Here is a 12,264-nt window from a genome sequence, read left to right as displayed (position 1 = left end):
AGTGACTCTTGGACATTTCTTAGTTTAATATGACGATTTTAGTCTCTGTAATCCAAATTCTTGGTAGACAAATCTCACAGCAATTGCTGTGAGATTTGTCTACCAAGAATTTGGATTACAGAGACTAAAATCGTCATATTAGCTAATATACAGCAAACCATTTATATATATTTCTTAGTTTATGAAATGTTTTTGTCAGAGCTAATCCAGTTATTTCCAATTTCTTGATACTTGAAACTAATAAGTAAAAATGAGCCAAGATATATGCACTGCTGAACTAGTTCCCTATTTTCAAAAGCATCCTGACAATTAACAATGCAGCTGGATGAATCTTTACTAAGACTTTGAATTACCTTTACACTGTTGAAATGATCATTGTCAAAGTTGCACATCTTAATCAACCTTTATCAATACATTAACACAGGCTCTGGCTGTAGAGTTACTCCTGGTATCATGTTCTTATATTATTGAATCTTCAAAGATGCTTTAACAAATACATTGATGATTGGTTAACAAACAGTTCAGACAACAAACATCTCACAAGAAGCAATGCTGCATTTAAGATTTGTAAAACTATATTTTATTTTACTGGCATCTGTGCATGATTTATGGAACGAGACTTTCACAGTTGTATATATAACCTTTTTTGCAGTAGTTAATTTCTGTTCTCCGAATTTTTGTAAGTACTTTTCTGAACTTTTTATTTAAAAAAACTGATATAATTATGAGGCCTAAAAAGAGTGGAGTGTCAAGAACTGTATTCACTATAGAAACTAATGAGACATTCCAATTTTCAATGCTAAGTGCTGATCTCAACGTTTAAAAGTCGTTCCTTTTTTCAATGTTGAAGTGGCACTGTTGTCAGCGCTGACTCAAGACACTCAGCACTCAATAGATATGTTGACCACTGCTTTCCAATGAATTATGGGTAATTGGTATGATATTTGAATGAAATCCATCTTGCTGAGAATGGAATTATGGGAACTAAGCACTTTGTACTCAAAGTTGGAACGTCATTGATGATGTCAAATTGTTGGTTTCAACACTCAACACTCTTGTTGAAAATTGGAATGTCCTGTAAGCAAGAGATAATAGCCAAGGTAGAGAGTGAGCAGAAGATGTCTGATATTGTAGGCAGGGGCGGATCTAGGTTTTTCGGGGCCTAGGGCTTATTGAAGTCCAATGGGGCCCCATTTTTTGTTAGATTAAGAATCTTTAAATTGGGGTGTAAAATTCATTTATATATCATTATTATTATATTATTAATATTTAACTATCGTTTACTAAACAATAAGTGCTCATTGTTAATGAAAAAGTATTAAAATTTTATGAAAATAATTCAATTTTTGTGGGCCCTTGACACTTGCCCAGGGCTTAAGCCCTATTAGTCCCTATATAGATCTGCCCCTGGCAGATGACTTCAACAGATCTACAGTAGATAAATCTTAGCTAAGAAAGATGTAATCAAAAAGACTCAAGCTGATAAAGGAGTAACAAAAATTGCATCTGAGAAACAAAGATACTTCATCCATGAAAAAATGGACAGATTGCTTTTAGTTTATTACTTGTAAATAAACATAGTAAGAAAGTATATAATTTTTTATTTATTTTTGTGGGTCTCCAGAATGAATTAATCAAATTTCCCAAAAAATCTATGGTAAATCGACAATCGGTTAATGAACAATTCAGATAGCAAACATAATCTTTGAGCAGATTTATGTTTGTTAACCGATCACTTACTGTACTTTCTTGGTCTTTGAAATTAAATTGTTTACTTTAGGAAATAAACATAGTTTCTTCAAATAAAATCAAAGAACAATAATCTTAATACATATTTAAGACTTCTAGAAAATCAGTACAAATTTCATCTCTTAATTTAAAATGTGTACTGATTGTAAATTTGAACATACTGCTACTACACAATGTCTTAAATAGTATAATTTAATAATAACAGAAATGATTAACTATTTGTATATTTATACTTAAAAATATTTTTAATATTTAAAATCCAAAACTTACAAAAATTATTTAAATTGTTAATGTATTCAGCATACTTCCTAATGCTCTTAAGCATCTTTAAGTGAAACAAAACAGAATAACATTTGACTAATACTGTACCAATAAAATTGAATGTAAAAAAATTAATTAAAAAATTTTTAGTCTTTTTGGAATATTTTTTTATAACTAGCATTAAGATATCAATTTAAATAATTTTATAAGTTTTGGATTTCTAAATATTGAAAGTACTTTTTTTAATATAAAAATTATTTATAATTTAACAACTATGTAAATTTTAAAATTATAATTATATTAACATTATTTTAATCATTAATGTTATGAAGATTTATGGGATGTTTTGTTGTAGTTCAGTATAATCTAAAACATAGGTTCTTATTTCTTCTATCTTTCATGATGCTCATTCTTGACCAAATAATCAGGTATAAATAATTAATAAAATAATTATTCTAAATTTGATTATTTTTGCCTATCAAAAGAAAATAACAAAATTTTAGCATTTTTTTAAAATTCTAATAAAAAGTTTTTGTTAAAATAAAATTAAAGGTTTCTTTTTTAATCCTTAATGTTGTCCAAATACTATTTGAAGTGAAGTTTCAACTATTCACATAGCTAAATTAAATTAAATATCTACTAATGTGAGGTAGATAATAATAAGGGCTTATCACACCATTGATAATAGGCACAAACACTCAGGAATCAATATAGAACATCTAATAAAACAAAAAGAGTGTACAGTAAAAATGATTACATGAGTATGAGTAATCAACATAAATAACCAAAATGCATTTCGGACTATTGTAAAGAGTCTCTCTTCAGTTGGTATTAAATTAAAAAGGTTGTTATACTTAAAACTATACAAAACAAGCAAACTGTTATAACAGTATGAGCAGTAAACTTCAAAGGAGACAGGCATAAAATGGCTTCATAATATAACAAGGTGGCTTGACATAAAGGGTACTAATACAAACAATTAAAAATTAGTGGAACAATAGGTTAACAGTTATGGAATAATGTTATACAAACAAATTATATATATTATATATACATACCACAACAGTAAAACAGTAGAGTACAGTAGAGAAGTACAGTAGAGAACAGTAGAGAAGGTGGCATTACAACAAGGTGCAGAATGGTTACAAATGAGGTGTAACTGCTTTGTAACCATTCTGCATCTTGTATAATTAAATAAAATATCTAGTAGATATTTTATTTTATTATACCAAGGGCTAAAAGCAATCTTTGTAATAATTTCATTATTCACATAGCTTTGCATAATACTTGCTAAATAATCATTACTATTACATGCTTACTTAAAATTAATACATATGTAGAGATTTGACATTGAGTATTCATATAGTATGTTGATCAAAAAATAATGTCAAATTTTTCTTAAAATACACTACTATGCTTATTTGCTTGCAAAGAAAATTTTTTTATGTTGATGAAATCCTTATGCAAGCTACCAAGTAGAGATCTACTTCTTCAGTTTTTAGCATCAGTTACAACAGAGAAGTTCACTAGCAAACATATTTGTAGATTTGATGATTTACATTAGTGCAGCTTTCATAAGTTTCTAAAATGCAACTGTTGTGACTAAAAATTTGGGTGAAATTTTTAGATGATGCTGTTTTGTAATACATAGTTCATAGGTGGTTTAAGAAGTTTTATACAGGCAACTTCAACCTATAGGATGAACCAAGTAAAGGAATAAAATCTACTGTAGATGATGAGACTTCACATATGGAATTGAGAGCTGCTCTACTTGGTATCCTTCAGGTTGAAGTTGTCTATTGAAACATCTTAAACTGCTTTGCACTATGTATTAGAAAACAGCACCATATCTAAAAATTTCACCCCAAATTTCTAGTTACAACAGTTGCATTGTTGCCTTTTAGAAACTTATGAAGGCTGCACTGAGGTAAATACATCCAATCTACCAACATGTTTGCTAGAAATGCATGAATTTCTGTTTTAACTGGGCTAAAATCTGAAATACATGTCTATTTGGTAGACCACTGTAAGGATCTTTTCAGGTAGCATAAAAAATTTATTTTGCAAGCAAATAAGAATAGTAGGATATTTTAAAACAGAGAAAAATTGACATTATTTTTCAATTAAAATTCCATCAGAGTCATTGCTTCTTCAGAATTTTATAAATTTATTTAAAATTATTGTAAATTATCTGATAGAAATTACTATCTTTTGATAAATTTATCTGTAGTGATAAATAGTTGGAATATTTAAATAAGCATCTATTCACCATAATTTCAATAACAAATTAACTTTGTAATAATTAACTGGATTGAATTTTTATTTATTCACTTTTTTAATTCCAAAATTTTTTATCTTACAATACAGTGGTGCAGGATCAATGAGTGGGATGTCAGGTTATGGCATTTCTCATAATTCTAGGAATTTCATTTCTCAAAATTTATTAGGGGGGAGTTTACAGAATACCTTTTCATCGAGTCCTGGTAAGAGAAATAGATTTTTAATACATTGAATATAAATTGTTATTCTTTTAACAGATTATCTTATTCCAGCTCTAGATCTATCAGAGTTTCCATCACTTACAAATAGAAGTACTCAGGATACAAATTCCAATCCTTCACTTCCACCTAATCCTATGGCAGGGAGACCTCAGTATGGTGTGTACAATTCTTTTAATTAATTTTTTTTTTCCTTCAAAAATAAAAATAATAATAATCTTTTGTAGTTGGGATGGTGAAACAACCCACTAATGAGTCAAATGAGTTTCAGATTCATAGTGAAGATTTTCCTGCATTACCAGGATCTCAGAGTAAGATTTATTATATTATTGTTATTTTCATGTTATGTGTTTATTTGAATTTGTTTTTGAATTTTCAGATCAAGACAATAGTCAAGAAGCTCTTAACAAATCTGTAAGTTTAGTTTTTTAAAAATGAATAAAAATCAAATTCAGAAATTAAAACTTTATTTTAATTTAGTCCTGTGGAATATCTCTGGAAGCGACAAAGGAGGGAAGTCGTTTTCTTGAGAAATCTGCTACTCAATGTCAAAAAAGAGGAATCCAAACATCTAAAGAAGGTAGTTTAGTACTTGGATTATTATAATTACAGTAGAGAGTTGTTAATCTGAATCAATTGGGGACTGGGGTTGTTCGGATTAATGATTTGTTTGGATAACCGATTATGTACGAAAAAATATATTAACCTGTCCAATGTTCAAATTTTTCTCCGTTGCGTGTCACTTCATGTTGAATTTTTGTCGATTTTAAGCCTAACAAAAATTTTTATAATAATAATCAAGGCTATTGTATCATTAAAAATTATTTCTTTATTTTGTACAAACAAAATAAATATATTGAAGAATATAAAAACATGAAAATTATACTTTAGAAGTAAATCTAGTATCAAAAACGTTTGATTCAGCACGACACAGTCAGACTGAAAATCGTTCGGATAACCAGGGTTCGGATTAACGACTCTCTACTGTATATTGTATAGATTTTAATTAGTGTAAAATTATTTTAGATTGATAAGGAAATAACTATTACCGAGCAATTGAAATTAGTTGTTTTGTTCAATCCTGTGCTGTGATTAATATACTGTATTAGTCAAAATGGCATTCTCTCTCCATTTGATGATAATCAGTTGTAAATTATATATATATATATATATATATATATACACAAACACACATCGGATGGTCCATTTATAATGTCCCTAACAAATATCTTGTAAAATGTGCATTTAATTAAAAAATTGATCATAATAAACATTATGTATTTTTGAAAGGCCTTTTCAATTTAATAAAAATTAAGCTGCCCCTGAAAGGAGGATGGGGGAAACTTTTGAATTTCAAATGGGGAAACCCAAATGGAATTTTTTTCTATTTATGAATTTTTTCATTAAAGAATAATAATGTTTTATTTTAAAAAAATTTTGGAAAAAATGTTAATTTCATAAGTCAAACATTTTCAAAAAGTATTTTTGTTAAAAGATGCTCCAAAACTGGACAAAATTGCAATAAAAGCAGCAACTAACATCCGTAATCCAGCTAAAATGAACAAAATTGACGACATCCAAGTGGACTTCTCCTACATAACACATCTGTTCCTGCACAACTTAAATTTCTTGAATTGAACTTCAAGATATTTGTGTTGTGCAGGAACTTAGTTATGAAGTGACTAAGAAAGATTTCACCATTAATTTTAAGGACACATCAACAGTATTGTTTGCATGGAAAGCTATTTACGAACATTTATAATCTTATTTATATTTTTAGTTTGTTTTATTTTATCTTTTTATATTTTTCTTTTTATTTGTACTTATAACAGGGGTTAAATAAAGTACATATATATGTATTTTATTTTGATTTCATTTTATTTTTCTTTAACTTTGTTTTATGCATGCAATCATCAGCAAGTGTTTAACAAGTTCTATTTTAAATTTTGTTTTTTAAATTTTATTCTATGTAACATTCCATAACCTGAATATGGCTGTTAAAAACAGTTGAAAACATTCATTCATATAATAAATTTTGTTCATCTTAACTAGATTACAAGTGTTAGTTGCCGCTTTTATAGTATTTTTGTTTTACTTCAGCAGTACAAAAAACTTATTGCAAATAATAAAAAAAACAAATGCTCAAATTTTCTATCATCATTGTTTTTTTAATTATTTCATACTTCGTTACATAACTCTGGATATCTTCTATTTTCGAAGTTTAGACAATGAAGAAGGACTTGACGGTATGGTAAGAAGATTATACTTCCGTTTTTAATGTAAAAACGTCAGATCCTCCATAGAAAGGCTGACGTTGATATCGTTTTAATCATGTGAATTTTCTACTTACTGTTTGTTTTTTCGTGAAGTTTATCTTTAAACGTTTTTAACTGTTACTTCTGTGGTTGGTGAAAAATGGATTAAAATATAGACTTGAAAATGTGAATAATTTTCTTCATTGTCTAAACTTCGAAAATATTTCATACTTTTTAATTCATTAAATTTAAGAATCAAATTATTTAACAGAATTGCCATTTTGATTTTAAATGTTAATAATTTCATAGAAATAGATGAAAATAACATTATTTTGTTCCTTCAAAAAATATATATATATATATATATATATTCCTTCTTTTAAGATGATTACCTCAATTTGCATTTAATCAAAAAAAATTCTGGATAAAAATGATTTTTAATTTTTTCTCAATTACAAAATTGATTATGTAATTATCTGCATATTGACCATTAAGATATTTAAATGTCTTAGTTACTTTTTTATCATCTAAGTTATTGTATTTCTTTATAACTGTTAATTTTTGAAAAAATATGACTAAAAATACTCATAACTTTTAAAATTAACATTTTTGGAAAAATGTTTAAATAAATTATTATTTTTTAATTAATAATCCTAAAATAAGGGGACTTTATTTGATATTCTAAAGTTCTCTTCATTCAATTTTTATTAAATTGTGTGTTTTGAAAGAGTTTTGGCATTTTTGTTTGAATATAAGGTTAAATTTTATACATTTTTCCATTGAATTACTGGAATAGAAAATTTTTTAAAAATTTATTATTTTATTAGAATTAACATATAGATACTTTTTATTATTCCTTCTATACTAATTATAATTCCAAACAAATCATTTCTTACTAGTTGAAAGATAACAAGTTAAATAAAAATTGATTTATTCTAAAAATAATTACAGTAGAGCATCGATTATCTGACTCAATTAGGGACTGGGGTTGGTTGGATAACTGAAAAAACGGATAACCGAAAAGTATGAAAAAATACATTATTAGTATAGTATAGTTAGTATATCGCTATTAACCTACTTTGCGTTAAATTTTCATCGATGTTAAGCCTAACAAAATTTTTTAAAAATAATAATTGTTGCTATTGTATCGTTAAAAATTATTTCTTTATTTTCTTCACAAAATAAAAACAAAAATAAAAACAAAATAAAAAATTAAGTATGGTTTAAATACTGGCCTCCCTTTCATGGTCGAGCCAGTGTTGCCAAGCTAAAACATGCAAAATTTAACAAAAATAATATTAAAGTAGCCAAGACATAGCCAAATATTGTAGCGTCACATCACTAGCGGACATTTGAATTTGCCGACTAGAACGCAGTCGGTTAATCGATGTGACGGTTGATCGGGGGTTGGATAATCAATGCTCTACTGTACTTTTAAATTTTCTTAGACTTTATTTATTTTTGAATACAATCCTTGTTCCTTTTTATAAACAAAAATGTTTTACTGAATTGGGGAATGTTATTTTGTTGTTTATAACAAAATAATATAAAAATAAAAAAAGCCTAAAATTTGATATTCTTTATTATACTATGTTACTTGAAATCACAAAAATATTTGATTCAAAGCATTTACATTTTGTATTAGCTGTATAAATATCAAAATTAAACAGAAATTATCTCAATAAGAAGTATGGTCATTTCAAACAACAATGATGGACTGACAGCAATGTTTCACACTGTTAATGATAATGTCAATGAGTTCCATAGGGAGCAACACTCATTTTCTCATAAAGCAGTTTAAAATCCCTGCAGGGTTTGGTGAAGGCAATAGAATGCAGCAACACACCTATCAAGAGTGTTTCAGACGTGCTCAATGAAGTTTAGGTTGGGAGAGTGTGCTTACCACTCTATATGGGTGATGGTCTCCTCTTCAAGATATTGCTACACTAGGTGAGCTGTGTGAGAGTGGACATTGTTGGTTTGCAGTATAGATGTATTGCCAATTGCAGCTGCATACAAAGAGGTATAAATTACATCTGTATCTCTGAGCTTAGTAAGTCCACCTAAAATGCCTTCCTGTACACATACATTATCTCCACCATATATGTCCCTTTTGTGGATATGAGGATATCAGGTCATTTCCATGATTTGGCTATCAAAATACAAAATAGCTATCTTGCAATCTTTTTTTTGTTGCCCCACACACATTTTTGGGAAATTACAATGTAATTTACAACAGTAATAATAAAATTTAACTAGTTCTTGAAAAACTTTAATATATCTGCTTTTGACCTAATAAAACTTAACTTTACAAAAAAAACTATATAAAATAAAAATAGAGTTTGGAAATTCATTGGAGACAATTTCAAGAAAATTTTCTCTTCTTTTTTTTTCCAGAATGTTTTGCAATAGTGTATATTTGCAACAGATGTTTGCTAATAATTTTTAAATTTTAGTTATGTTAAACTGTACAACAAGTTTAATAATTGATACTTATCATTTCAGGAAGGGTGACGAACATTCCTGGAGGAATGGTGATGGATCAATTTGGAATGGTGGGTTTGTTGACGTTTATTCGTGTGGCAGAAACCGATCCAAATCTAGTGTCTCTAGCTCTAGGGAGTGACTTAACAACATTAGGGCTCAATCTTAACACTCCAGAGTAATTTCATCTCCAGTTTTTAACATATGCACTTTAATTTTTCTATTTACTTAGATTTTTTTTTTTATGTATATTTTTAATAGAAGCCTTTATCCAAATTTTGGAGGACCATGGTCTGAACAGCCTTGTAGGCCTCAAGACATAGGTAAACTAAACTGTGATTGGAATAATTTTTATTTTTATTATTTTTTTGTTGTTTATTATTATTTAGTTATGATTTTCTTTGTTTTCTAGATTTTCATGTGCCATCGGAATATCTGGTCAACCAGAGCATAAAAGAGAAATTAGCTCCAATCAAGCTAAATCGGTATGGTGAAGATCTCCTCTTTTTTTTATTTTATATGTTCAGTGGTGATATTCTTCAGTTGGCAGCAGCAGCAGAATTGTAAGTGGAAATGACAGCTGTCTGTTTTAGTGCATGTGTAACTCATGTTCAATCTGACTGAACTCTTTGCCCCATTCAGGTACAACCGAGACTGGAGGTACCATAAAGACGAAAGAGTGTGGATCACCCGTGCTCCGGGTATGGTGCCTACAGAAAAGACCAGCACGTACGAAAGGGGTACTTACTACTTTTTTGATGCAGGAAATTGGAGAAAGGTGGCCAAAGAATTTCATCTGGATTATGATCGGCTAGAAGAACGTCCCCACATGCCTCAAACTCTACACTACAATCCTGCCCAGTCAATGATGGCATAGGACAAAAAGAATCATTAGTCTTGCAGTGATTTTTGTCATTTTGCATTTGGTTCTACTGCTGCCGGATGGATCCAGCTTGTTTTTTCTTTCATAAAGAAATCAACACCAAAAGAGGAAAACTAAATTTGGTAACAAAAGTGCAAATAATTATCTGTATTGTAAGATTCTTTTGCACTATCTGACAAGAATATTCTTAATCTCATTCTGAGAAGCTTTAGTTTCCACAAATATTTTTTTTTTTTTTTGATACTTTATGTTGATTGTAATTTATATAGATAGAAAATTTAATAAGAATACAAAACAAAAAATGAGTCCGTGTATATAAATAGATAAAAAAAATTTTAAATTTTCAAAGAAAAACATGAAGTATTTTAACTGCGACATTGTCCTTCTAAAATTCTCTATTGATAGCCATATATCACCACAGTTTGTAAAATTATCATGTTTTGTAATTAGAATTTTGGTGAAACTTTCAAATTCTATAAAAATATATATTATATATATTACTATACAGATAATTATTATCGAAATCGTTCGATATACAAAACTACATATTTTTATCTGACAGTCATGTCTGTATTAAATTAGTTACAGAGAACTTTTTAAATTGGCTAAGTGAGACCGTATTTATTTCAAACACAATTTTCAATTTTGAAAATTTGATCAATTTAAAACAATCATATATTTAACTTAAAGGAAGAATGGCAATCCAGTTTGAAGTCTGCAGACAAAAGAAGCCTGTAATGTCAGTTGTGCATCACTGTAATGTATATGATAATTTTGTTACATCAACTGCAAATAATTCACTGCACATAATTAAGTTTTTGTAAAATATTTCATCTTGAACGTCATTAGAGCTCATTTGACAACAGTGGAAATAAAAATTGGTATATTGAATAAAGTTTTAATTTCTTGATTTTTGTTTCATTCAGGATATACAAAATTTATTTAAAATGTTTTTTATTTAGATGACTTATTCAAAGAATATTATAGATCAAAAATATGTAGATTATAATTGGTCTAAGTACATATAATATACATAATATATATACGCTCATGTCCAAAAAAATCAGCATAATTATCAATTTGATTATATTTCAGGAAGTATGAACAGAGCAATGTAAAACTTTGCAATATTCTACTTTTAGATTAAATTTTTGCTTTTCAACTGTTTTGTTGCATAAAGAATACATAATACTTTTTCTTGTTTTTGATTTGACATAATTTAAGCATTGTCATAAAAATTTTTGCACAGAAAATGTTTAATATAGCATTACTTCCTGCAAACACACACACTGCACAGTGATTGCTCACTCTGATTATAAAATTTGCTCTTGATAGAGCTGATAAATAATGTCAATTCTTGTTCAAGAATATCTTGAAGTTCCTTTATCATTATTCTTGATAGAGGCTGACAGAATGTAACTTGTCTCACTAGAGTATCCCACATATTCTGTGGAATTTAGGGCTGAAGATCTTGCTGACTATCCTATGTTTCAATTGTCTTTATTGTCAGGGTTGTATTTGCCAATAGTTTTCTTGTGTGTGCAGGCATTATTGTCAATGAAAATAAAATATGCATCCACAGCATCTTATATAAGTCTCACATTGGGTTCCAAACATTGTGTCTGTTATCTTGTTGCAGCAATGTACTGTACCTCTTGCAAGAATGTGGAGTGCAGTGCAGTGAAGCCATTAAGCATAATGCCATCACTCCAAACTAGTCTTTTTGCACTATTCATCAGATTATATTGAATTCTCTGCTATCTCTGGATATCATCTACAGATCAGAATTTAGACTTGTCAGTGTCAACATTGCCCTACTCATTCAAAGTGTTAAGAAAATTGATATTGGACAATCTTAAACAAGTTCTTCTGCACACACAGGTCAATGAACCACATACAGTGGGTTCTGGCAAAATCATTCACCTGAAGCCTAGTATAGACAGTTTGTTTTGAAACTAAAACTGGTGGCCATAGACAGTTCTAGAGAGAGTTGCCTTCAGCTAAGGAGACATTCTTCTGTTATGACACATCATCAATGTCAAGTAGTAGTCCTGAGAGATAGTAACTTTTGGACATCCATTTTCTGGTTGACATGTAACCTAATTTCTATTCTTACACTATCCAAAATAGGAAT

General features: G+C 28.6%; 1 protein-coding gene across 2 annotated transcripts in view; it reads left to right on the top strand.

Moving 5' to 3' along the window:
- The window catches only part of LOC136981249 (CCR4-NOT transcription complex subunit 2-like), a 31,330-nt gene extending 20,290 nt beyond the window's left edge, over positions 1–11,040 (top strand). For both annotated transcript variants that reach the window (XM_067277534.1, XM_067277533.1), the window contains exons 5-13: positions 4,378–4,493; positions 4,563–4,667; positions 4,736–4,819; positions 4,888–4,922; positions 4,989–5,088; positions 9,269–9,425; positions 9,509–9,570; positions 9,660–9,810; positions 9,890–11,040. In XM_067277534.1, the coding sequence (XP_067133635.1) occupies positions 4,378–4,493; positions 4,563–4,667; positions 4,736–4,819; positions 4,888–4,922; positions 4,989–5,088; positions 9,269–9,425; positions 9,509–9,570; positions 9,660–9,810; positions 9,890–10,124 (1,045 nt within the window). In that variant the 3' untranslated portion in view covers positions 10,125–11,040. The remainder of the gene's footprint in view (positions 1–4,377; positions 4,494–4,562; positions 4,668–4,735; positions 4,820–4,887; positions 4,923–4,988; positions 5,089–9,268; positions 9,426–9,508; positions 9,571–9,659; positions 9,811–9,889) is intronic.
- Positions 11,041–12,264: the final 1,224 nt, after the last annotated feature.

Source organism: Centruroides vittatus, unplaced genomic scaffold (assembly GCF_030686945.1).
Source record: "Centruroides vittatus isolate TY-2023 unplaced genomic scaffold, ASM3068694v2 contig_749, whole genome shotgun sequence".
In the NCBI taxonomy this organism is placed as follows: Eukaryota; Metazoa; Arthropoda; class Arachnida; order Scorpiones; family Buthidae; genus Centruroides; species Centruroides vittatus.
This window is presented reverse-complemented; position numbering and strand designations above follow the sequence as displayed.